The sequence below is a fragment of the Pantherophis guttatus genome, chromosome 7, assembly GCF_059756535.1.
Source record: "Pantherophis guttatus breed Tessera chromosome 7, ASM5975653v1, whole genome shotgun sequence".
Lineage (NCBI taxonomy): Eukaryota > Metazoa > Chordata > Lepidosauria > Squamata > Colubridae > Pantherophis > Pantherophis guttatus.
The window spans coordinates 93,542,907-93,570,378 of NC_142069.1; the positions used below are offsets into that span (position 1 = coordinate 93,542,907).

A 27,472-nucleotide genomic window follows, 5' to 3' on the forward strand; every position below is an offset into this window, starting at 1 on the left:
TAGGGTGTTGGCTATTCCTGCCAGTTTAGTATCATCTGTAAATTTGGTGAGTTCCCCTTCTATTCCCTCATCTAAGTCGTTTATGAAGAGATTGAAGAATCCTGGGCCTAAGACGGAATCTTGTGGCACCCCACTGCTTACTTCTCTCCATGTAGACTTAGACCCATTAAGGACTACTCGTTGAGTATGGTTTGTCAGCTAGTTGCGAATCCATCTGGTGGTGAAGCTATCTATCCCACTTTTTTCTAGCTTATGAACCTTCTCCTCTCTCTCTCTCCCTGCATAATGGACAGAACAGAAATCAGACTGGTGCTTTTTAAGCAGAACTCTGAGCCTCTGAAACATTTTGCAGTTGTTATAGGCAAGCCGGGAGGGAGGGAGGGGGAAAGGGGAGGGGCTTCCTCACAAACCCTGCAGAATGCAGAATTGTAGCAGTGCAGGTATTGTCCAGTCATGAAGGTTAACCCTTTCTCCTGGCTTGCCCCCCCCCTTTCCCACCACTGCTTTTCCTCAAAGGTCAGTTGTTTGGTTCAAGAAGCCCCTCTGGCTCTCGTATTTATTGCTGCCTCTGCTAAACGCTTTGGGGCTTCATTGCATAAACCTTTGTGGCAGGAACCCTGATAAGGAAGGTTGGTTTTTTTTGGGAGGGGGGGGGCATTACGGCTACTGGAAAACAGGAAAAGAGGTTGTTTATGTCGGGTCTTGCTTAAGTACCTGCTTGTGGCAGAAAACACAAACGATTTTGGCCTCTTTTTCACATTTCAATCATCCTTCCAGCATTTATAGCCAACCTAGGTGTACATCTAATACTGGGAACTTTTAAATGTTGTTTACTGCTTTTACTGACTGGTTTGCATTGCTTCGATTACATTCAAATTCCTCAACATAAATTCCTCAGCATCCTTTTACTCCAACTATTAGAAGGGCTTATAAAAAAATAATTTAATATCCAATAATGTAAGTTATTCACAATCTGGCTCAAAGCAACAAAGCAATAAAACAAACCAATTACAACAGTTTCAAGGAACATTAAATTAAAAAATAATTAATGCTGCAGGGACAAATTCTTCCCCAGAGAGAGACTGTAAAATTGTAATGACAGCCCTTGAAAAGCCACTTTTTCAAGTCAACAACCTTCTACCCAATCTGCTCCGTGCAGTATATATTTGGATGAGTCTTTTAAAGGGCAGAGAGGAAGAATGGAGGGGCAATTGCCTGAGATAATTGCTTCTCAAAATCACTTTCTGAAGCCTGCTCTCCAAAATAGGCTGCATCCCTCTTCCTGGCATTTAAACCCAAGTGGAGAACAAAAGTTTTTCTGCAGGTAGTTCTCCCTCAAGCCAACCCAATGGGGACTGGCAACACAGCTGCTAAGGGCCACAGTTGCTAATCAAAAACCACAGGGCCACCAGAGCCTTACTTCCCTTTTGTTCATTAAGCAAAGCCAAGGTCGCTAAGCGAAAAATCACATAACCATGACTTACTTTACTTTGTTGTTCTCCGTTAACTCTGTTGTGACTCAGTTTTATCTGTTGAGAAGAGTTGAATGGCGATCACAAGACCGCAGAATGCTGTGGGTCATAAATGCAAGTCTCCAAGGCTATTTTTTAATTTTTGTGCTGACATAGCTTTGAGCAGTAAGTGAGGAAGACTACGTGTCATTCTCACAAGGCTCTTTTGTTTAAGAGAGAGTGGAAGGGGACTCACTTCCAGCTTCACAAAATGGACTCGGCCGCAGACTTACCAACTTATTAGGCCAGCTTTCTCAATGGCGGCAACTTCCGAGGAACAGAAATCCAACTACTTTAAGGTTGCTAAGATTGAGAAACACCATGAGGCAAATCCTTCATGGCTTCATGATTTCACCGTGGCCAATTCCTCAAATCTCTATTCTTTTGCTAACACATAATTGTTTTGCTTTATTGGATGCTGAGGACTCGCTATAACTTGCCTTATATCCTGCTGTTGTATTTAGAGTTCATGGGCCTCTTAAATTCATCTGGAGAGCAAATTTTATTTATCTCAGACCATTTGGATTCAGGATGAAAATCAAAACGAGGGAGCTAATGATAACAATTGTCAGAGCAAAGCAGCTTTTCAGAGTCATAAAACAAAACAAAAAAAGTATCGGTTTAGGAGTGACCCTCAGCACTGACAGCAAGGTGAGGAAAGTGTTGTAACACTTTTATTCAAAACCCTTCATGTTTTGGAACTCTCGTATAGGAGAAGATGGAACTTCCTAATGACAGTACCAGAATTGGGGATTATTTTCCAAGTGGTTTCTGCTACTATGAGGTCAATATGTTTTTTCCCCCCTCCCTTGTGAGTCAGTTTGCATTTACGTGCCAATTAAAATTTAATAGAAATGCAGGAAGACTTAAACGTTTTACTGCATGGAGAAAGATGGCTCGTTTATCCTGGAATGAGGGAAGCCGCCCCTCGAGAGATCAACCCCTGGACCTGTGTTTCACCTGTGTTCATGCAGCGAATGGCACGATCCCTCAGCTCACAAGATTGGAACCTGGGCATGTAGGCAGCCCATCCATCCAGAATGCCTGGAACGCAGACCCTTAGGGCTCCAAAGAATTTTATGGCGATTCTCAGTTAGAGAGGGTTTGTTGCTGCTTTGAATTTGGCCTGGAGGAATGAATGAAAGGGGGAAAAACATCATCATACATCTTTCATCCAACATCAATGCCAAGGCTGAAGTCAACAGGCCCATCCCAATCCACAGTGATGCAGACGGAGGCAGGCGTCAAGGCTGGAGGCCACAAACTCCCAACAATTCCTGGTGCTGCTTACAGTTTACAGAAATAGTTTCTTTGGGAATTTTTTTTCAACCTCCCGAGCCCACAGGTACAGCTGTGGTTGTCCATGGAGAAATCCCATCCAAATGCTAATTAGGACTGTCCCTTCTTAGCTCCCAAGGTTATAATTCCCTGATCATAATTTTCCTCATCCGACTGTATTGTGCAATTTCATGTGTGCAATTTCACACTGTTTCACCTGGACCAGACTTATCTGTCCATTCCAGTAGCTTTCTGCTATACAGTTGCATAAATTGGGCCAAGGCACCAAACAATTAACCTGGGAATTAACATGAATATAACTCCACCCTAAAAAAAAAAAAAAAAGGATAAGAACTACCCATACGAAGCATGGGTCACTTATGTGGGCACTTCGTCTCTCCCAGAGCCTATGATTGGTCTCATGTATGTTTAAATCTCAGCTCAGCTGAGAAATCTCAGCTAGGAAGCCTCCTGACTAAGTATGACAGGAATGCCGAAGACACCCTTCCAGCCATCTAGCCTAGTTCTGCCAAGATTCCTCGCAAGATTTTTTGGAAACAACTGATCTAACTCTTCAAGTGGTGAGTTGCAAGCTATAAATCAGCCTAGGAGCAAAAATGAGTCAACAGAATTCAAACAGCGCTGGAATTACAGTAATTGAGGCAACATTGTTTTGGCTTTGTGGAAAACAGGTGTCTGTTGCAGGAAGTGTGATCCTTCACAGAGAGATCCTGAATTCACTGTCTTTTGAGAAGGGGATAGTAAGGAAACGGGCAATTAGAAGACTGTAAATCTGAACAGCTGCTTCTTGAAGGGATCCGAGGCAAATCTGATGAGAGCCTAGGAAGAGAAAAGGGGGAAAGGAGAATTCAGATTTTCCCTCCTCAAGACTGTGTGCAGGTGCTTGTGACCAGCTAATGGAAGGCTGGCCAGTCCCCTGCCCTCTCTGGGCACCTCCTCCTGGCCTGAAGGAAGGCTGCCCCCTGGAGCATGCTGGGAAAGCCCTACTAATTGTTAATTATTATCATTTTTTAAAGAAAGAACAGTAATCAGCGTGAGAGTCCCCTACTCAGTCCCTCCCATTCCTTTCTCATATTCTCCCTCCTGTCAAGAAACTAAACCAAGAGATGGGATACACAGGGAGAAAAATCGGTCATTGCTATTTGAATCCTAAAGGGCAAATCAAGCAGGCACTGAAACTTCTAAGCGGATTGTAACCAGTTAGGAGTTACAAGTGGTAGCTGAAATTAAAAGTTCTAGCTCTCACTCCCATTGAGTTCCCAACTTCATGTAATGATTACATTTCTATCACTTAAAAAACAAAGCATCTGTCAATCAAGGTGGCTTCCAATTTTTCCCAGAATTTAGCTTCTGACAGAGGGATGGAATCAGAAAAGGCAAGAATGGTGAAAAATGATCTAAAATGATTCCCATGCATGTGGCAGCATCTAGCTAGTTAGATGTTATTCTTATAATTCCATCTACATCTAGGGGGGCACAACTAAAATTTTAGAACAGATTGAATACCTGGGTGGAGAAAACTGACAAAAAAGTTCGAATACCGCTTCAGGTAGAGGTGATCTCTGGAAACCATTGCTGGGTTAAATTAAACTGAGGCTAACTTCTATTGCTTGGGCTAAATAATATTTCAAACTAGTTGTTTTGGACATGTAAAACACAAATGCATCTGTAAGTCAATCTCTTTAAAATCAAAAGTGGCTCAACTGTTGGGTTATCACATTCCTCTTCCCCAGCTTAATTTTAAAAATGAGGAATTTTAATGGGTGCTTTTAAGGCCTTATAGTGTATAAAAACTAAAATGAAAGAAATGGAGATGAATATGACCTAAACTGACATTGTGAGGAAATAGCATCGCAACTTAGAAATAAAATATTATCATTTGACCAATTAAAAAGATGATTCTCTAATGATTTGTCCATCTAGGCCTGAGGAAAGAATTTTAAGGGCAGCTGCTTCTGTTTCTGGGGTGGGAGGGAAGTCCCCCCAATCCCACCTGGCAGGGATGAGCATTATGGGCACCTCTGGAGTTACACAGAAATAAAGGCCCGGTAAAAGCCCAACCCATAACTGAATCGGGCTGAACTGAATAACGGAACTCCTCCAGACTCGAGGGCCTCAGCCGTTCTGCTGCAGGCCAACAAGAGGCCATTTTGATCTTGCGGCCTGCAGCTGATCTCCAGTCCTGGGATCCCCAAGTGGATTGCTTGGATCCAAGCGCCGTCGAGGCCCGGTCGGTTCTCGCCGTCGTCTCTGTTCTCTCCCTGCAGACCTCTCTCCTTGAGCCGCTCGGCTCCCCCGTCGTGGCCCCCTTCTCTTGCCTCCCATTCGGAACAAGTTCCAGCCCGCTCCATTTTCTTTTCTTTTCTTGTTCAGGTCAAAACCGAGGGAAGGGAGCCTCTGCATCGCGCGCGCCGCGGAGCGGAAACTTTGCCCCATCCCGGCCTGGGTCCCTCCAAGACTTCCTCGCCATCCCGGGGAGGCTTTCTTCCGTGGGCTCCGTCCGTCCCGTCCCGCCCCGCCAGCCTTTCTGCTTCGGCCGCGGGGGAAGGTTGGGGGTGCGAGGCGCCGGTCCCCCTCCTCCTTCCCCCGGGGAGAGCGAGGCAGGGAGGCTCCCGGGCCGGCCCTCGGGCGCGCGTCTCGGCACGTGGCTGGGAGGGCGGCCGCCCCGGGCGAACTTCGGCGGGGAGGGCGGCGCGGGGGGCGGGGAGAGCGGCGGGCAGCCCCCGGCAGGTCCCGGCGAGCGGCCGCGTCTTCTCTCCTCCTCCTCCTCCTCCCCCCGCGGGCTCGGCTGTGCGGCGGAGCGAGCCGGGGAAGAGGCAGCGCAAGAGGCGCCTGGCTTTGTCTCTCCTTCCCCTTCGCCGGAGCCGGGAGGGATGCTGGCTGCGCGGGGCCCCCCCGACGCCCTCCGCCAGCCTCGCCCCAGCTATGCGTAGAGGCGCGGGAGCCCCGAGAAGTCCGGACCTTCCCATCCCTCCGCCGGCCGGAGAGCCCCCTTGGGCGGCAGAGCGGCGGGGCTCCTCCGGGGTCGGCATGGCCCGGCGAGACCTCCTCCTGCTGACCTTGGCCGGGCTGCTGCTGGAGGCCTGGAGTGGAGGCCACGCGGCGGGCACCCGGCAGCCCCGCTTGCGCCTGGCGCATAGAGGTAAGGCGGCGGGGGGGCCGCGCTTTCTGAGGGGGGACCGTCCTGCCGGTTGCCTTTGCGCTTCCCGAGGCTCCGTCCAGCCCGAGGGCGAAGGCGCTTCTTTCTTTCGGTCCGGATGCCTTAGGATGCGCAGAGAGAAGAGGAAGCGCAGCGTTTCTTCCCCGCTTAGCAGCGCTGTTTCCACCGGCGGCCAACTTCGCCTCCTGTGCCGGAGGGGCGCCCCTTGCGAGACCCCCAAGCCCCCTCCTCGCCAGCCTGCCTCGCCTTCGCCTTCCAGCTGCCCGAGCCCAACTGAGTGCGCAGGGTGGCCTCCTCCGGAGAGGCGCCCGGAGTCAACTTCAGGACCTCGGCTGAGTGCTTCCCGATCCAATCTGTCCCCCCCCCCGCCGTCCCCCCTTTGCCTCTCGCCCTCGGAACCCCGGTTCGGCTGAAGGAGCAGAAGGTGGCGGGAGGGAGCGGGGCTTGGATTCTTGGAGCGGTTGAATCCTCTTCCGAGGATGAACAAGCTCCTAGCTGAATGGCGTTGCCCAAAGGGGGGAAAAAGGGGCCTTTGCGTCTCTACGGAGCTGGCGTTTTTTTATTTTTTATTTTCCTCCTTCAGGATGGGAGATTCGCCCTGCTTTTCTCCCCCTGCAACTTCTTGCTGAGTCCGGGGCTTTGAAATCTCCCGGTGCCCAACCTTGATTTCATGCCACATTGGCATCCTTCAGTCTCAAAAGACAATGGTATGGTGCTCTGGAAAGAGGTCCAAGTCCTTTCGTGCCAAAGACTTGATGTAATTTGACAAGAGGCTTCTTTGACGCACAGGTGTGCTCTTTGCTTATTTATTCATTTTGGTTTATAATCCAGAAGAAAACTGGTAAATGTCCCGTGTCTCTTGCAGCAGTTCACTTCCACGTGTTTTAGGTTTAAATTTTTGATTCCTTGGATTCCCACCGATATCCTGGGGTGGGGACACTTGCGGAGTGTGGAATAATCTATGAGGACAACAGGTGGGGCTTAAAGGTCAAAAGAGCAGCGTTCCTTTGGAAGCCCCACCTATTCCTATGAATATTGTCCTGCGAATAGGCAGCCCAGTGAGGTTTGCTGGCCAGGTTGCCTCTGGAGCGGCCAGGAGTGACATCCACTGACTTCAGCCAGGCGGATCCCGAAGGGAGAAGGCAGAGTCTGACTCTCTTAAACGGCAATGCTGAATGTATTTATTTGTGGGCCTTGCCTGGTTGTTGGCTTTACATCAGATGAGATTCGGCTGTTCTGACTGCAATTCCTTGCGCGTGAGCCAGAGGGGAAAGAAAGCTGGATGCTTTCAGCTGAGTAAAATTGTGTGGGACGCATTCCACGAATGGCTGCCTCCAGTGCGGTAGCTGAACGGTACTCGGTGCAGGTGGGACCCTTTTGGTGTAATTGTGGACGATGGCAACGTGATCTTGGCTTGTTTTTCAGAGTTTGTCAGCCCGTGGGAGGGGGGCGGTTGCGTTCAGAATACGTCTGGCTTCTTTTGTCCATTAAAGAGGGTGTTTGGACCCCTGGCAACTCCCTGCACTTCTCTTGGCAAGTTTCTTTGGAAGTGGTTTGCCCTTGCTTTTTTCCTGGGGCTGAGAGAGAGTGGCTGGCCCGAGGTCACCCGACTGACTTATGCCCTTATAATTGGAACTTGAGTTCATGGTCTCCCGGTTTCTAACCTGATGCCTTAACACCTGTGCCCAACTGCTTCTATTACTGATGTTACCAAAGAGGAATAATATATTCTTCTATAAAGAGATAAAAAGTATTCTTCGCTTTATATTGCAGCCTTTACATTTTACAATAAGAGCTTCAACCGAACAATGTTAACATTCCCCATACAAATGTAGAATAATTGCTATCTACTTTCAGTTCTTCACTAAGAAATTAAAAACTTCAGTTAGTAACTAGGCTATCTCTAAAGACTTGAGGAGAAGGGAAGAAGCAACTCAAAAAGTACGTTTGATTGTAATTATGGAAATAGGCTGTTAAAGATTTAAAGAAATAGGCTGTTAAAGGAAGATCAGTGAAATCTTGAGAGGTTGAATTTTCATACTGTTCTAAATTTCAGTCTTAACGGGGGTTTTTTTTACAGCCCATGCTGTTTATGGTTTGGTGTATTGTACAAGTATTTTTGGGGTTAAACACAATGTAAGATCACAGCGTAATGTTTGTGTTTTGCAAGGAATACCCCAGGAACTGTAATGGTACTTTAGCAAGTGAACTGTTGCTTGGCAGGCAGAAAAAGCCGGAAATAGAGGAAACCACGCAGTGGATCAATTAGGGTGCCAAGGAACCCCTCTGTACTCTGAAATGCAACACATGGCATCACTTTGGGCCAAACCCATCCTCTCAACCCCACCGACACTGCCTGGATAAAGATGGAGCAGGAATGCTCTGTAGGTTGCCTTGTAATCCTGGAGGGGAAGGGAGGGGAAGGGAGGGGTGGGGAGGGAGGGAGGTAAAATTAATTTTCTACCATTGCTTTGTTGGAAGTATACATCAATTTAGACTGGCTGTGACTGGCAAAGCCTTCGTGAGCCTTGTATCCTTGGCAGCCTGATTCATCCAGATCAGAAACGAGCCTGGAGCAGCCGGTGCAACGTTCCTTTGGGGCTGATTCTGTCCTCAGAATACGGACCCTGGTAAACTTTGTCCCTGGGAAGAAGATGGTCTGATTGAGCTCTCTACCTCCTTCTCTTCACACCCGTCACTCCTGATCTCTACATTTACAGGGGCTTCAGAATACCCCAACAGCCATTCAGAATTTCTCACCCTTGCTGGGAATAATAGCTGCAATCAGACGATTCACAAAAACGATTGATTTCAAGTCTGGTACCATCATAATGTTCAACAATCAGTTCCAATTAAATAGCTGAACTGACTCTATTTTGGCTCTTTTCTTCTTGGGCTGCAAATGGAGATGGAAACGCCACGGAATAAAATCTCTGTTAGCATTTTTGCATTCTGCTGGGTTATCTGCCAGGCCTGGCTAGCTTCCTATAACACACCCTTGACTCAGTGCCTCATGTTTTACCACTAGCTGAAAGTTATACAATATTTTTTTAGATTTTGTATCCCGCTTTTATTATTTTTATAAATAAGGCGGCAAACGTACCTAATACTCCTTCCTTCCTCCTCCTGTTTTCCCCTGAACAACCCTGTGATGTGAGTTGGGCTGAAAGAGACTGGCCCAAAGTCACCGAGCCGGCTTTCATGGCTAAGAGGGGACTAGAACTTCCAGTCTCCCAGTTCCTGATGTCTTAACCACTATAGCAAACTGGCTGTCATTAGAGTTCTGTCTTAGTGTCTAACATTAATAAAAGCTTGTAGATTAACGGTTGTTAACAAAATGAAAGCGCAGCTGACACGTTCCCAAGTTGGTTGTTCTGTTCCATCCGGCCTCTGCATCAGGGAGGCGGTGGGCATTCTCCCGGAGACAGGCTGGCCTGCTGGGGTGTTTCTGAGCCCCAGACAAAGGCTGCTGCTTCTGCTGCTGGTAGTCCTGGCCTTCTCAGCTGGGGCGTTAGGCCTGCGAGGGAGAAGGGAAGCTCAGTCCAAAAACTTCCGTCTCTTTCCAAATGAGCAGTTCTTCCTACAACACACACAGAAGTAGTATCTGAGCCAGACCCTGTTGGCAGCCCAGGTGTTTTCTGCTTTCAGGGGGTCCCAGAGAGGGAGGCCTGCCTGCAGAAGAACAGGCTTGGCATCTCCTGAAGAAAAACCTCTGCTGCCCTTCACGTGGTGGTTACCTGATGGAGGCCAGGCCAACCTGGAAGCTGCCTCAAGGGACACCTGCTTTTTTTGCTGCTGTGAAGATGGAGGGTCCGTTTAGGGCCCTTGTAGTGATCAGGGATTGGCACCATCTTTTGCATTTCCGTACGGTGACTGAGCTTCTGCATCTTGCCAGGCGCCTGCTCAGCCCCGGGGCAGGAAGAGCTGCTGGGAGACGGGGCTTCTGGGCCTCTTCCTGCTTCTCGGTGCTGCCGAAGCTTTCTGTGGCCAAGGGCTGTGGCGAATCAGTATTTAATTGGGTGAGTGGGGTTTTCTTTCTCACTGCAAAAAAAGGGGGGAGGGGTTCGTAGCAGCCGGGGTGGGTGGGGAAGCCCTGGTGAAATGGGGACTCTGATGCTCCCCATTAAGGCAGCCAGAGGGGAGGCCGGAGGAGTCACGGGAAGCCCCGAGCATCAATTGAGGGATCCTCACAAGGCAGGAGGAAGACGTGCCTGGAGGCTGGGTCTGTTTATTTGGCTGTGTGGAAATACCCTTAAAATTGGAGTGACCTCTGACCCGCCCTTAAACCTTATGTGAAACTTGAATTGCCCAGGAATAATCTCAGTTTCATCCAAGGGATTTCCACTGCATGAATTGGATTGTACTAAGAGGCTTCAATAAATCTGCTTTATTGGAACTGCCCATCTGATCTTTGTTTCTAGGAGGAGAGAATAATGACCAAATTGACTTATCTTCTGGACACAGGATTCAAATGAAGTGTCCCTAGTATACTTCATTTTTCCAAAATGTGTTTGAATGGCCGTTCAGCTTCACATGATTTCAGCTATGCATCCTGCTCATCTAATAAGGCTGACTAGAGTTTGAATGGGAGACCACTCAGCAATCACAAGGTTGCAGATTGGATTGGCAGTGTTTTTTTAAACAAGCAAACATCTTGGGAGAAGCAGCCTCGCAGGAAGTGGGTTGTGCTGTTGTCACCAAAGCAACAAGGAATCTGGCAACCAGTTGAATTTAACTCAGGGAGCACCCTATTTTGTGGCTGAATATTTCAGTCCATGTATTTTCAAAAACGGGGCAAAGAATGAAAAACAAAGTCTTCCATTTAATGATTAAACGGTTCTTTGACTTGATGGACTTTTTATATAATAGTTGATATCCAGTGACTATTGGAACTTGCTTCATTGACAGTGAATTGTGAAATGTGAAATACTCATTCCTAACTCAAGTCCTTTTGTCACATGTAACTTTTTAAATTATTGTTTTAAATTTGTTTTATGTAGATATAAGAACTGTAGAATGTTAACTGTGAGATAGGAAAAGGCTCATTAATTGTCCAGCTATTCATTGCTCTTGGCAATAAATTTGTAAATATTAGAATTTTTGGAAATAACTTTACGTTCCATCTTGTCGTGACTCTTTCCCTAACTATGGCCTTGGGCGATTATCTAGGATTAATGGATAGTATTGAATTTACATGCCCGAACGTGCCAATAGCGGTATAACTGATGCAAACTGATCTACGTGTAGCAGTGACCTCGGGGCTGATCTGACTTCATCAGATCAGTTTTTAGAAAGACGGCATACAAGTTCTCTGGCCTGAAGGGTCACCTCCCGTAATTGTGGTTGTCTGCAGTGAGGATCTCATGTTTTTATGCACAACTCTACTCATCCTAACATTCTTTTGCCATCACATTTATGCATGCACGGATGCCATATGCTTGTTTTAATCTCTGTTGAGGCAGTAATAATAAGTGGTATTTACAGTCACGTAAGGCTCAGGAGGACATGATTAGGGGACGTGCCCTGTCACTTGCACCCAGGCCTTCTTACTCTTGCCACATCCAACAGCTGCATCTTCAGGGGAGGCTCTGTGGGCAGTTCTTTCAGAGAAGGGGACGTGGAAACCGCATGATTGGTTGGGATCTGATGCATCGAACCAGAGGCACCCTGGCCCATGGTGTGGGGGGGAGGGATGGGGGAAGCAACCGTTTTGGTAGCCGCAGGAGAGAGTCAGTTTGGTGAAACTGATATATGACCTTCTTTGGTTGCCCAGAGAGAATGTTCACTCGACGTTTTTATTGACTTTGAAATTTAATGGGTCATATATGGGGCTCAGTAAAGACGAAGCCTGAGGCTAAAGTGTGTGTTTGTGGGTATATATATGCATATACACAACACAGCTCTGGGGGAAAAAAATGAGTAGGGTTTACATGCAACAAGGAATCCAAGGCAAAAGCAGCCAGATAATTGTGGCCCTGGAAGAGCAAGCAGAGGCTCAGAGTGGCCCTGATAGAAAAGGGGCCCCAGGTACGGAGGCGGCTCTGAATCCTGGGACAGTGTAAACCAAATCACGCAGGCAAGGAAGTACGACAAGAAAACTGTAAAACAAATGCTGCAGTGCCCTTTATAGTTTTGAAACTGTTTTGCATTTGAGTGTGTGTGGGAGGTAGGTGTCAAAAAAGTCAAAATGGTGGCGAGAACCATGTGGTCAAAACCCTTAACTCTTAAGGAATGAAACAGAGGAGGGTTTAAAAAAAAAAAGCTTGGTGGATGTGTGAGTTTCAGTCGTTGTAGCTACTGGTGCCTAAAAGGAGTTCCCAGATTGTATATTTCAAGCAGCTGAAAAGTCCCGGAAGTGGACCTGGACCGTTTTCCCCACTACTGAACAGGCCAACTTCTGAATCAACTCCTTGTGTGGGGCCTTGGCAGCTCCCTGTGCTTTTAACACATCAGAAACTTCGTGGGAGCAACTCGGTTCCGTTTAATCGGTGGAAGAAGGCCAGAAGCGGTGGAGCCTCCGGCCTCTGCCAAGGGCCAGTGCCCATGGAGGGAATCTCTCTGCATGCGCCAGGGTTTGGCTTGGGGTCACGTTTGACTCAGGAGATCACCAAAAAGTGAAAGCCTAGCTCTGTGACCGCAATACCGGCAGACTCTAGCTCTCCCTGCGAATATTGCGGAAGTCGTCTTGACAACATGGCGAACAGGACAAAAGGCAGGTAGGACGAAGGTGGCTGTATCTTCCAGACAATGGCTAGTCTCGGACACTAAGCAGGTCACCCCGCTTGAATGGGGACTAACTGGGAATTAGGCTGTTGGCTAAACAGAGAAGTTGAAAAAAAGTACCTTGCAAGAAAGCAGCGATAAACTAAGTCACCAACACTGCTCACAAAAGTGTATGGATGCAGGCTCAGGAACTAAGACGTCTATGGTTTTGTGTTGCGAGCCGCCCAGTGATGGAAGGGAGACCCGTTGGAGGCATCTCCCAGCTCAGTTCTTTGGGGTCTCCAGGCCATTCTTTCCTGGTTTCCCGAGAGAGAAAAGCCTGGAATTCTCAGGCTTTTATAAAGGGTGGAAGTGGCACAAAATGCTCAGTATTATTTTCGAAGAACCTGCTGTGACAAATTCTAATTCTACTTTGGCAGTTTAGTCAATTACTGATGGCTTCTACACATTATAATTATTCACACGGCTTATGCAGACAATTGCACATTTATTTACAGTATCTTAATTTACACTGAGTGTAAATTTACATGGTTCACATGTTTTTTGTTTGCCTGCAGATGTAGACTTGGTCTGCGCGCGCGCGCACACACACACACACACACACACACACACACACACGTATTTGAGAATGGGAAGTCTCAGGACAATCTGCATGCAAACAAGAATGATAATCAGACATTTAGAATCTGACGTTTAGAAGGATCCAAACAATTTTTCTTTCTAACATTTTAAAAAATCAACTAAGAACAACCAACAGTTTGTCTTGACCTGGCTTACAACGGCTTTTCAAAAGTTGTGGGGAATGTTTGCCACCGTTAATTGAATTTACAAAATGTTCTATGATTTTCTGGTTATAATCTATTCCTTTGACTATGTAGCGAAATATATGGGAGTTCTTATCCTGTGAATTCCAGAAGAGATATGTATATGGAATTTGGTTATAACAATAGTTAATAAGTTATCGTCTTATTTTATCTACAGTTTCTTTTGTTCTAATGACAAAGATGACACTGATGCTCCTTTGTTTTGTGGATCTCAAAATCAGCATAACTCCTACAAAGTCCTGCTTTTCAGACAATAAATCAATAGGCAATATGAATGGGAAGGAGAGGTGGGTGAAGGAAAGACATTCCCTTCCGCATGAATCAATCAAATGGTTTTTCCTCCGTAATGGAAATGACTTTCGTGATATTCATAAGAGCCCCCAAGCTCTCCGAAGAAGAAGAAGTTCTGTGCCAGTTCCTTCCAACTGCTAAAACATCCACCCACGGTCTTCCTGCAGCCCATCTGTCCCTTTGTCCTAGAGGACTACGCAGCAGGCACCTCCCCAAGGGGGTGCGGTGTGTGTGTCTGTGTGTGTCCCCATGCACTTTTCCTGCACCCGGCGGCATCTACTGATTTGAAAGAGGGAAGCTCTTTTGGAAACGGTGGAGATCTTCTCTGGCTCACAGTCACAATCCAAACTGATGAAGCATATGGGAGTTTTGCATCCCCACTGAAATCTGGTAGCTCCTGCAATTAGGATTCCAGCCTTTTCACTGGATTTTCAGAACTCATGCATTTCTTCTATTATCTTTTGGGGGAAACTGTGAGTGGAGAATATTACACCTCCCTCGCAGCCCTGTTTATGTCCTTAGCCTAGTTTTCCCTGGTGGTGAAGAGGAACAAGGGCTGAACATCAATAGTAATTGCAATTACAGTTGGTCATATATACTACCCCATCATGCTTTTACAGCCCTCTCTAAGCAGTTTACAGAGTCAGCATATTTCCCTCCCCCCCCCAAAAAAAAACAATCTGGACCCTCATTTAACCCACCTCAGAAGGACGGAAGGCTGAGTCAACCTTGAGCCGGTCAGAATCGAACTGCTGGCAGTGGGCAGAGTCAGCCTGCAATGCTGCACTCTCACCACTGGGCCACACCAGGGCTCCTGGTGGCCTGTCCACATCCTTAAAGTGAAAAAGTAGCCAGGACACGTCACCTATCAGGATGGGATATTTTGTGCTGTAACATCGAGGCTGAAAGAGAAATCAATATGTTATCTTTTGACTTGAAGACTTGGTCACAAACAATTCAAATAGCCACTGGCTTGTTAGTTTGTGAAATGGATTTCCAGCTGACGCTTCTAAGTTTGAGAATGTTATTTTTCCTGCTGATGACCGATATTAGGACTGTGTGGTCATTTTGGACAAAAATCTTCTTTTAGCGCCTGTCTTCAGTTCATCTCTTCAAAAAACTCCTCTCTCCTTTTTACAAATAGAACTTAAAATGAGTTGAATATGTTTGACATAAAGAACATGGCATCAGGGCCTGATGATGACGACAATGAAGATGGTGATGATGATGACGATGACGATGATGATGATTTTAGGTTGAAGAAGTGAGCATTATGCCTGAACCCTGAATCTTTTCCTATTTTTCTTTCTCTAAGGTGAAACCACCTGGTGGAAACTTTTACTGCAGCTCCAGCCTTTACTGGAAATAAGTCCTACTTAACGAAGGCTTGATATTCTCAGCCTGATTGACGGTGTGCTCTGCCTCGGCCTCCGTCGGCTTCATCCCTTCCGAGGAGCCTGAGCTCAGCAGGGGCATCGCAGAGAGCTCCCCTCGGGGCTGCTAGGAAGCCTGATTGAATCCGGGCTCCTGCTTCTCCTCATTTTGCCAGACAAGGGAGATCGGACAGCACTTTGCAGCCATTAGGACATGCTCAATTTTTAAGAAATGGGTTTCCCCAGGGGAAGGAAAGGATGGAAAACCACTTCGGCTCGCTTAAAGTATTTGCTCCCTTATTATAGCTCTTTCCCAGCTCCTTTCAGGGAGGAAAAATATTCCTTGACCACATGCCCGGTTTTCTGCAAACCTCAGGGGACAGACTTTTGGGCTGCAAAAGCAACACGTGGAGCAGCTCCCTACGTGACAGTTGTGACTTATTGCGCAGCTGCTGTGCAGCTCGTCTGCTTGCGTATTTATTCTGCTTGTACAAATGCAGTGGGGAGAGTTGGTGTACCTGACCTAGAGCAGCTGTTGAGAATGAATTGTGTTGGATGGTCCCTGCAGCTAATTAAATTTTTCGAATATTATTTAAATATCGGAGTGAAAGCTTTGCACTGATGCCAAGGAACCGGTGGTGCTTAAAACAGAGTGGAAGATCATTTCAGATTAAATTTGAAATAGATACTTTGAACCGTATTGGGAGAAGCATATTATGTTATCAGCCCAAATCAATGTGTCTGCAGGATGAGGCCTCTTCATTGGAGGTTATGGTCCTAAGTGACCAAAGGTCCATTGTGGGTTGGTAGAGGGATGGATTAGTTTTCACTTCACAGCATAGGCTAAAAGAGAGGAGGAGAGATGGCTACAAAGTCCCCCAACTGGCTTTAATGCCTAAGGAAGGACTAGAACCTCGTTCTTCTGACCCTCATTTTAATCACCAACACACTGGCTCTCATTTTACACACACACACACACACACACACACATCCCGATCAAACTCATTAAATCACAACTTCAAACTGCCTCTTGAGTGCTTTACACACATACGTGTAAAGTGTATGGATGGATTATCTAGATACACTTTCCTGAATGCTTGTCTCTTTATAGGGTTCTGCCCAAATACTTCTGACCGGTTTTGCTCATCGTTGATAATAGCTTGAAAATTGAACGTGGATACGGATTTCCGGCCTAATATAGCTTACAAGGCTGTTCAATCTGCCCTGAGAGCTCTTTTTTTTTTTTTTTAATTGATTTATATGCCGCCCTTCTCCAGAGACTCAGGGCGACTTACAATGCGTTAAGCAATACAAGTCTTGTCTCTTGACAAGACTCTAGGGTCTTCGTTCTATAATACGTTTTGTTCCTCCTTTACAGAAATGTCTCCTTTTCGGCAAACTCTTACCTAACGTTCCAAATTGCCTTGTGGTAGAAGTGGAAGAAATATACTCCTTTTTCTCTGGTGACTTGTGTGGCCGAAGCAGCCTTTGCAGAGAAGGGGAGTGAAGAATGCTTGAGGAAGAGTCTCCTGGGTGCCTGAGGAGCTTCTTGCCTGCAGATGGTGCCTGAAGCCACCCGCAGGGCAGACAGTCTCCAAGGGGGCTCTGCACAGTTTCCCTTGAGGAAGCAACTTCACTAACTCGTGGCTTGGAGGCTTCCTTGGGATGTCAGGAATCTCTGTATCCGGAGGCTTTTTACAGAGTTGCTCATGGGAAGAAGCTTCCCCAAGTCAGATATTTGTCAGTAACGATAAGTTTGATGGATGTACATGAGACACAGATCAGACATGCAGAGAGTAATCCAATTAGAGGACAGAAAAAGCCCATCCCCTTGAAGAATGGTAGCTAAAAAATTATAGATGCTTTCTGCAGATGCCGGTAGATTTAAAATAAAGATTTATCTGTTTAGTTACTGAGTTTATATGCCACATCAATTGAAAGTGGCTGTGAGCAATTTATATACTTTACATAAATCAGGTTAAAAAGTGCAAGGGACAAATACAAATAACTACATAATACAAATCATAGTTCCAGAGAGAGAAAAAACACATTACATTTGTTATGCTTCTTATTACAAAGGAAGCAGTTTACAAAACACACACACAAACGCAAATATGCATACATATTATAATAGTATAATATATATTTCTCTCTCTCTCTCTCCCTCTCTCCCCCCCCCTCTCTGGGTGTGGGTGTGTATGCACATTAGGACAACTGATGCTCCTCTTTTGTTCCCATCCAGGTTTGTTTTCTTTGCCATTGTTGTCCTTTTGTCTTGTGTTCTTTGTGTTTTTTAAACTGTTCTTGGTTCATAAGTGTTTCTAACTAGTGTCAATTGCCAGGGTTGCTGGGAATCGGGCAGCATATCAATTTAATAAATGATGTTATATAGGATTAATAAACTGACCTAAATTATATGCATTGTCTCAGAGGCTTTTTCCTTCCTCTGATCAGTTTTCATGGCGGGGTGGTGGTGGTGGAGAGATGAGCCCACATGCCTCTGATGGCGCCGATGTGCCCTACCTGCTTTGTAGTCCACTCTTGTTCCTTAATTTATTCTCCTCGCAAGTCTTTCTCAGTTAAGTCCATCTTGCAATTCTCACTTATTTCCGACCGAGACGCCTGCTGATGCCGGCAGCTTCCCAAATGGAACACAGTGTGAATTATTCGCCCTAAAAACCGTGAGCACCCGGAAACGTGAGATAGGTGGAAATTGCAGTTTGTGTCAGGAAACAAGGATAATTTGCTACATAATATATTGCTGTATATCCTTAGCCGATAACTTTGGAGAGCCCCCCCCTCCCTTCCTGTAGGTCAGAGTGTGTGATGCTGGAGGCTGGCCAATATCCGAGCAGGGAGGGACGGCGTGGGGGGAGTGCAACTCTGGCTTGAATTCTTGGGCTCCAGCAAATGGGCAGCTGTTGGGGGGGCGATTTCACAGTGAATATGTAATACTTACAATCGTGTTGCTCTTTTTTTTTTTTTAAAGACAGGAACAGCAAAATGCACAGGCATTTCAAGCATCCTGAAAGTATAGCATTTGAACTTTATTTATTTGCCTTTTTTCCAAATTTCTCAGAAAGTGAATATATTTTCTAATTCAGCTATCCGGACTTTTTGTACGGTATGGATTAGGTTTGGGAAGCAGTTAATCTACCTCAGTCTTCTGTTCTGAAGGTTAATTATTTCTGATTCCTTCAATTTCTTCAACCTTGTTTCTAGGCCCTTGATAGTCCTCATGCTTTGAACTTATTTCCAGTGTCTTCAAAGTTATAAAAAAATGTGGTACCCAAATTGGATATACCGGTAGTCCTTGAAGTGGGAACAACATTCCAGTTGGCCAATAGATGGCAGCAAAGCAATGCAGAATCCTCTCTCTGCTGACATCTAGTGGCTTCCACTTGTTTGAAACCTACCATAATAGTGGAAACTGACCAATGTATAAATTGTAGAATTATTTACTTCCCATGAATTAGAAATTATATTTGTCTTGATGTGACCTAAATTTGTATTTTAACTTTTTCATATTTAGTTTATGAACTTCATGGTCATTTTCTTGGAATGATGAATGATCACAAAAGCAACAATACTGTGGGAGATGACCTGAGGGACGGGTCAAGCACGTCATCAGTCTTGAGTCCATTCAGGGCTACAAACATCTCAGTCCAGCCCAACTTGAATTCTGTTGACTCTTATCGATTGACCGTTAATAGTTCAGATTCTTGTAGAGACTGTGAGCAAGCAATAACGCTGTGGCCATTTGAACCACCTTGGCTCCTGATCTGTTGTGCCTACTGACAAATACAGTACCACCATCCATCACCTTTAAAGATGGATGGTAGCATGTGATTCTTCTTCTCCTGCCTGGACAACTGGGGGCTGAACGAGGAATAGACTGGAAGCCCGGCTTTTTTCCTCTGTAAAGTAGAGGGGTTGCTTGTCCGCATCTTTCTGCTACTTCAGAGCCATTTTATTTCAGCAGATCTTTGGGCTTGAGGGAGTGCTGTTGGCAGCCATTTAATTGGAAGTGGAAGTGGAGTGGAACAAAAAATTAATAAAAGCTAAAGGCCTGTATTTTCTCACCATTTCCTCCTCCTCATTTCAAGGCAGATACGTTTTTGTTTTGCTTTGTTCGGTTAACTTGATTTGAGAGAGAGAAGGAGGCTGGGCTACACATTCCTCTCCTTCAGGTATTGGAAGAAACCCTATAGACGTTGGACACAGTGAGGGCACATTTCTGCCCGTTAAGGGGCATTGAAGGTCAAAGAGCAAATGGATGATGACGGGATGGCATTAGTTCATATCATTCTCTAATTTGATGGCTGGGCTGCGTTTGTCGGGAGAGAAAGGGCTGCCCATCAGTCTGCATCAGGAAGACCCTGAAAAGTTCACCATTCTCAGAATAAAAGGTGGCTCTAATAAGCATCAGGGTGGTGGCTGTAATAAGCAACAGGAATATTTTAGAACTTGATGCAAGCACAGCAGCTTTTTAGAGATGTGGAGTTTTGGGATCGGAAGTGGGCAGAATGTGTTCCTTTTCCTTGGACTTCCCTGGCTCTGGAAAATATCTACTTAGGAGGGGGCAGCAATGATGGGCAGGCACAAGCCTTCCTCCTCCCCCCCCCCATGTATCTGTGCGAGCCTGGGGGTGGTGGTGGTGAAGCATGTTGAATTTTCATATATTTATATCTCCATCTGCCATCTACCTATCATTTTTGTAAGGACTTTTGATTATAGTAGTAAAATATAATACGAATTAAAGTTAAAGAAATAAAATAGAAACGAGTAAAAATGCAAGGAAAAGGGGAAAAAAGAAGAAACATTTCAGGTCTATAGCAATAGCCCTTAGACTTATATACCACTTCACAGTATTTTACAGCCCTCTCTAAGTGGTTTACAGAGTCAGCTATGGCCCCCAACAATCTGGGTCCTCATTTTATCGACCTTGGGAAGATGGAAGGCTGAGTCAACCTTTTGAGCTGGTGAGATTCGAACTGTCAACCTTCTGGCAGTCAGCAGAAGTAGCCTGCAGTACTGCATTCAAACTTCTCCACCACCACGGCTCATCTATAGTAGCTCAGAGGTAGTGAATGAGCAATTTCCAAAAGGATTAGAGTGTTACCTCATTAGGTGTTGTTAATTGGTTCCAGGAGGTGGGAGGAGCATCTAAAAGGACCAGGAGTCCCAAACAAAACCAGGTGACCTGCCCCGGGGCCCTTCGTTTCATCTGGGAAGGACTTCCGGTTGGTCCCTTTCCCTATGCTGGCATGGCTGACTTCCTGTCCTCCCTTTGCGACCATCCGGCGCTTCCTTGTGCAGTGATCTTCCCTGCAGATTCTCTGGCTGCCCTTGAGTTAAAATTCTCTCTCTTTTCCTTAAAATCGTGGAAACACTGTTACCCTGCTCCATTTGTGTGTGAATCAATCAATCAATCAGAATAGAGCTGGGAGGGACCTTGGAGGTCTTCTAGTCCAGTGTTTGTGTGTTTCCCAAGCAGCTGTGATGTTCATTTCAAAGACAAATGATACAGCAAATAATGAAATTTAGGCATTTTGAATAAGTTGTTACTCTGAAAGTGAGATCTCTTGAGTGCAAAAAATGTTCACGCTTGCAGTTGTTTGAACTGCTGTTGATTTGACATGCAGCTGTCATTTATCATTAAGCCGATTGTTTCAATGTGGGTGGGGAGAATAAGCAAGGGTAAGAGACCGTAAAAAGGCATATATTTATTTCTCATGACTCAGCGCAGCTGGCGGAGGTTGTCAGGATGCTGAAAGTAGGGACAGGGAGCTTAGAACAGCAAAAAAGTGAGACCCATATTGATGCTGTCAGTTTAGGAATCTAGTTTCTGTTAGACATTCCGGTTGCCTCTATCTCCAGATTGTGCGTAGATGTTTAGTATCAATCGTGATTTCTGATATTTTAGCTTCCATTTGTGCATCTAACATGCTAATTACTTTTCATCATAAAACATTTAAACTTTTAAAATACTATTATAACAATATTTCATGATGCATATAAATAAATTGCATGCATTTCCTTAGATGAATAGGAGCAGATCCTCTCCCTTAGCCAGGCCTCACTAGGAATATTAGGTTCAATTTTGAAAACTGACAAATCTCAATAAGAGCTACCAAATTCAAGATACTAAGTGAGGAAGAATGAAGCAGACTAGACATGTTCAGCAAACAAAAGAAAAGATTGGAGTGAAACATGAAGGGAAAATTTTAATTAACCCTTGTCATACAGAGGAGACATAGAGGACCTGTTCTCCAGCAGGGCCATAGCCAAAGGGTTGAAACTGCCAATCAGATTAGATATTAATGGCTTCCGCAGGATTGTCTTCTCCTGTGTTTATCTGTTCATAGGATTCGATTAGACAGGGTCAGTTTTCCACCATCTATCTAAGTAGGCCAACTCCCTGGCTGGGAATTCTGGGAATTGAAGTCCACACATTTTAAAGTTCCCAAGGTTGAGAAGCTCTGGGTTAGACTGACGGTCCATTCAAATCGTTAGAAAGTGATTGGTGATTGTATCCAGTAATTTGATTGGTTTTGAAAATGTGCCTCTCTGCAAAGAAAGGAAAGGAATGGTCCTGGGGGATACAGTCACATCATTGCTTGGCTATTCCTGGCCTGTTACCATTTTGCAGAAAAGGCTCTTGTTGGCCACCATTTGCAGAACGCCCAGGACTCGTTCCCAAAATTCAGCCAGGCCCAGGAATCTCTCCTATTGTCTCCTACTGTGACCAATCAGTTTCAGGCAGAAAAAAGGCCTTGGATTATTTGGTTTTCATGTAAAATGTCTGCTTGTTCATTTAAATATCCTTTCTCCAAAGTGATAAAAATAGAGGGGGTTAATTAAAATAGTGCTGCCATGTGGGGGGCGGGGGGGGCTGGCAGAATGAGGCTTTATGGGTGACTGCACTGAGATGCCCTCAGACCCGGCTTCTTCTGATTTACAGAAACCAATTAACATCTCGATCTTGGGGAGGAGAGGGGTGGGCCTGAACCAAAAGCAAAGCAGGACCATTCCCAGATTGTCCTGTTGCAGATGGATCCTGACTTTCCTCCGTTAATGTCAAGCCCTTGGAAATGAGTCTTCTGTGCAGCACATGGAACAAAATATGAGGCAGAGCCCGGTTTCTGAATCCATCTCTGCAACTAATAACTAGGATTCCCTCTTCTGTGGTCTCTCTTGGGAAGGCAGTTGATTCACAGAGACAGGGATCTGATTTCTCAAATCCACCCTACAGTATGTGGTATAGATTACATACATTCAGCGAGTTAGCCACCCGGTATTCTGCTTTTATTAGCTTCTGTTCCCTTTTTGATCTCTCTTTTTTTCCCCTTTTCTAGCCAGTATCATTTTTCACTCAGTATCCTATAACTGCCCTGCCACAAGCCTACTATTCTCTACCTTGGAATTTATATTCCGAGATTTTTTTCCCTCTCCTTCTTCTTGCCTCAAAGGACTCCATTCATGATGTACACAAGGCCAGACTAAATATTGCTGGAGGCTCTCAAGGTAAGCAAAGAGAAATGCGTAACTCAGTAGCTGAAGGCCCATCAGGCAGAGACACTCCAAGGAATCCCAGCTATCTGGTCCACCTATTTCTGTTATTTCTTCTGAGGCTGTTTGAGTTTTGAGTAACAGCGGTTCTCGGTGAAGGATTCATTGCTTTATCGGTTATTCTTGCATGCCAGACTTTATTTTAATGACATTCATTCTTGGCCTCTTCCGTTTCTGCAAATCAGTTCAAGCAAATTATAGCTTATTTTTTACTCATCTTAATATTTGAATCAAAGCAGTAATGCCCAGCCAAAACTCACTAATTTTTTGGACTTTGGGATCTTGAGAAACATTCAGTAGGCTGCAGGATTGTGTGTTGCGCTTGTCTTATGGAGTTTGTCTCACCAAGATGCTTCTTCACCTGGTGAGGAATTATTGGAGCGAGAGAAATGGCTGCTCCCACCTTTACCAGAAAGGGTTAAGGGCAGGGGTGAAATGCTCCCGGTTTGGACTGGATCTCTTGATCCGGTAGCGATGGCGGCGGGTGGTTCGGAGAACCGGTAGCAAAAATCCTTGCCCCCCCCACCATGCCCAGCTGAGCCCACGATCATCAGAGGCTTTTTTTAAAAAAATCTTTTAAAAGCATTTTTTCTACAACCTTTTTCGCTGGAAAAAATGCTTTTAAAAGTAAAAAAAAAAGCCTCTGATGATCGCGCGGCTCAGCTGGGATCGTCAGAGGCTTTTCAAAGCATTTTTTTCTGTAACCTCTTCAGCCAAAGAGGTAAAAAGAGCCTTGGTAGTACAGTGGTCTAAGGCACCCTGTTATTAAGCTGGTTATTAAGACCAGCTGCCTGCAATTACTGCAGGTTTGAATCTCGCCAAGGCTCAAGGTTGACTCAGCCTTCCATCCTTTCTAAGGTAGGTAAATTGAGGACCCAGTTGTGGAGGCAATAAGCTGACTTTGTATAAATATACAAAAGGATGAAGGCTATTGCTTAACGCATTGTAAGCCGCCCTGAGTCTCCGGAGAAGGGCGGCATATAAATAAATAAAAAAAAATGCTTTGAAAAGCCTCTGATGATCCCAGCTGAGTTGCCTGATCATCAGAGGCTTTTCAAAGCATTTTTTTCTGCAACCTCTCTGGCTGAAGAGGTTGTAGAAAAAACGCTTTGAAAAGTAAAAAAAAAGAAAAAAAGAAAAGTTGGCCACGCCCACCAAGTCACATTACCCACCACCACCACCAAGCCACACCCACAGAACCGGTAGTAACAAATTTTACATTTCACCCCTGGTTAAGGCGGTGTTTTTCCCCCTCATACCTTTGGTAGAGTGCAGAGTTTCTTTGATCCTTTGCACAGGGCTGTTGGTTTGGTGTGAAGGAAAAACATAGTTATTTATTTACTTATTATATCCCACATTTGTAGAGGAGCTTGTGGGGGTGGGGGGAAGAATACGCAGTGCTCTGTCCTCGCTTATTTTCCCCACAAAAGCAACCTGCAGAAAAGGCCTGGACCAGAATCACCGAATGAGTTTTCGTGGCTGAGGGAGGGCAAGAGAAACCACCCCTGTCTCTTAGTCCAGTGCTTTATCCAGTCTAGGGAGATTTCAAAAATCAGTTTAGACATTCCTCATTCCCCGAGGAATCCTCTGGAGTGGCTAAAAAACTGCTCTGCATAGCCACAGTTTATTTAATTACGGCTCGTACAGTTTATTTAAGCCACAGTTTGTTCATTTTATTTATTTATCAAAACATTGCACAATTGTTTCATTGAAAGCAATGCCAAAGTGGGATACAAGGAATTAAAAACAAGTAATACGTGATATTAAATATTGACAATAATTTACTGTACTCAAGAGAAATTAAGCTCTCTCAGGCACATGATCAAAGCTCAGACAAGCGGGCCTAGGCAGCCCTCGGTTTAGTCCAAAGCTCAGACAAGCGGGCCTAGGCAGCCCTCGGTTTAAAGCCACTATTGGGACCAGAATTTCCATCATAAGTTGGCACGGCCATAAAGCGAGCCATCATGTGAGCAGACCCAATTTGATGACCATTTTTACAGCAGTGATTAAGCAAATAATGTGGTTAAGTGAATTACACAGTCATTGAACAAATCGGCCTTTCCTAATTGACTTATTGGAAAGGTTGCAATCGTAGTCACATCATTGCAAGATGCGGCAGCTGTTACAGATGTGAATCAGTTGCCGTGCGTCCAGATGCGATCCCACGAACCTCTGTGTGTGTGTGTGTGTGTGTGTGTGATGGCCATCACTTCAAGGACAGGTCACAAGTCACTTTTCCCAAGGCTGTCATAACAGCAAACTATTTATTAAAGGAGGGAACAGGTTGTAAGATGGGGGCTCCCTACCTGTGGCAATTTTGAGGCTGATGTGGTTGGAGTCCTCAGTCTCAGCTGGGAAGTCAGTCCCGGGGGGGGGGGGGAGAGAGGAATAAGCAGGTTTGCTGGTTTCCCAGGGATCCAAGTCTGGAGGGCAGGTTCAGTCCTGTTGCTTTATTTGCAGCTCCTTCCTTTTGTTTCTTAAAAATGGTATTTTGGGGCACAACTACTTTGAGGAACGAAAGGGCCTGTTGCAAGTTACATATCCAGCGTCCCCGCATGAAGTGTGAGTGTGATGCAACAACCCACAACCCAAGGTTTCACTCAGAAAAATGTTAAGCCTTCCAAAACTAGTTTAGCAATACCATTTTGAAATCCTTAGAATATACTTTTATGTGACTCATGTGAGAAAAAGCGAAAGGGGTCACAGTGAAAAATGTAATTGTGAATCACACCTCGGTATATTTATTATGTCCCCCCCGCCCCCCATGACTGTACTTGTTTCCTTTTTTTAAATAAGGCTTAGAACTCAAGCCCTTCACAAAAGAGTTTCCATGACGACTGATCCCATACCGTTTGAGAACTTCCTTCTACTCACGCATCCAATAAATTTGTATATACTTGAAAACACTGCCCCCCCCCCAAATCCCTCGTGATGCAGGATTTTAAGGTGTCTTCCAAATTTCTGGTGATTTCTGTCAAATGCGGGATCTGATCTGAGAGTTTAGTGGAGCACTAATAGTTGCCACTTTGAAGGGGGCTCAAACCAGATTTGGCCAAGACTTATGATTCTTAGATGAAAAAGTAGGATGAACGCAAATATGAAGCTAAATTTGTTTTATTTTAAATGTTTGTATACATATATAAGTATATAGTTTATGTAGTTACATACAGTATGTAGGTAAAAAGAAAGTTAAGCTATTTCTTGATATATGCATGTACAGTGACCGTTATGAACAGGGGCCTCTATGGGCCTCCACTTCTAAGAAGGATGTTCCTCAGTCTACGTTCCTCAGTCTACGTAGGGACATTCATGCTGGACTCTAAGCCTAACCCTTCAGCAGAACAGGCGATGGATAGCCCCTCTCCACGTGAACTTGCTCCCGCACTCTCTGCTCCATAATGCATAAAGTTTCCTTCTCGAGCTCAGGGCATATTTAGGAGTTTTTCGCAAAAATCCTCATTGCCAAACTAGCAGAATCCATTCCTTGTGTTCAATTGTACACATATTTGTGCCAAAGGGTATGTCTCCAAAGCAGAACCTTGTCTCCTTTAAATAAGAGTTGCTGAGCAACAGAGCAGTTGTCCACCCTGATGATGTCTCTCTGGATGGAGACTTGCTAGTTAGCTTTAGCTCTGTTTCCAGCTGGGTTCTTTTCAGAGGGCTGCCCCTTTGGGGGGGAGGCTTTCCTTAGCCAGTGAGGCAGCGTCATCAGCGCATGTTTTCCTCTGTCTTCCTGGCTGCCTCTTTGCCTTCAGGTGAAGGATTGACCAGGCGCGTCTTCAGCAAAAGGACTGGAGTGAATATAACACTCTGTGTGTATTCCTTCCCGAAGGAAATTCACAAAGGAAATTCCTGAAATTTCCTTTATGAAATTTCTGTTTCATGGTGTTGGCTTTCTCCAAAACGGACGTGCCTTTTCTTCTTCTTAGCAGGGAGCAGACGGTCCCAACTGGACAGCTCCATCCCTGCTCCCTTTGGGCTGTCAAAGAGAGAAGAGATACTCCAGATGTGGTTGTAGCAACCCGGATCAGTTTCAGATTCATTTTATATTAAAATCCGAACGGTTGGGAGGCGGGAAGGCTGGTTGTCTGGAAAGCAAATTGTGAGAGCTTCAGAGCAGATTGTTTCTCCTCCCGCTCTGTGGGTTTCAAGGGGGCCATTTCGCTTCTAAATAAAAACTGAGTTTGGTAGTGTCTTCTGTGGGGAACCCCTACTGTACTGATCAATGGCTGTGGCACTGTTGCCATGAAGTATTTGACTGAATGGTCTCCGCAGCTTCCATCACGACCGGGAAAGGCCTTAACTGCTCCCTTTCCCTCCTCTGTCATGTGGTTTAACAGGAGTGTGTCTCCTCTGAGCAGCAGGTTTCCGTTTTCTCATCCAGGCTCCGCAGTGAGCAGCCTGCAGGCTCCCAACCTCTGGCGCCTTGAGTGGCGATTGCTCTTCCCTCCAGGCTGCTGCAAGAGGAGAGCCGAGGGCAGCCTCCTGGCCCGTCAGTCGACCGCCATGTTTTCCATTTCGCTGAGGATTCATTAGAGGCTCTCATGTGCCCTGAATCCCAGGAGAAGGTGGAATAAACTCTCTGTTGTTACTCGCAGGAAGCGGTTTCATTATTTATTTATTTTTATTTATTTTATTTATTTTTTAAATTTTTATGCCGCCCCCTCTCCCGAAGGACTCGGGGCGATGAACAGCCAAAATTAAAAACACACAATACAA

General features: G+C 45.5%; 1 protein-coding gene across 2 annotated transcripts in view; it reads left to right on the forward strand.

The window, feature by feature from the left end:
- Positions 1-5,473: 5,473 nt before the first annotated feature.
- Positions 5,474-27,472, forward strand: part of SEMA3E (semaphorin 3E) — a 134,330-nt gene continuing 112,331 nt past the window's right edge. For both annotated transcript variants that reach the window (XM_034424863.3, XM_034424862.3), the window contains exon 1: positions 5,474-5,952. In XM_034424863.3, the coding sequence (XP_034280754.1) occupies positions 5,736-5,952 (217 nt within the window). In that variant the 5' untranslated portion in view covers positions 5,474-5,735. The remainder of the gene's footprint in view (positions 5,953-27,472) is intronic.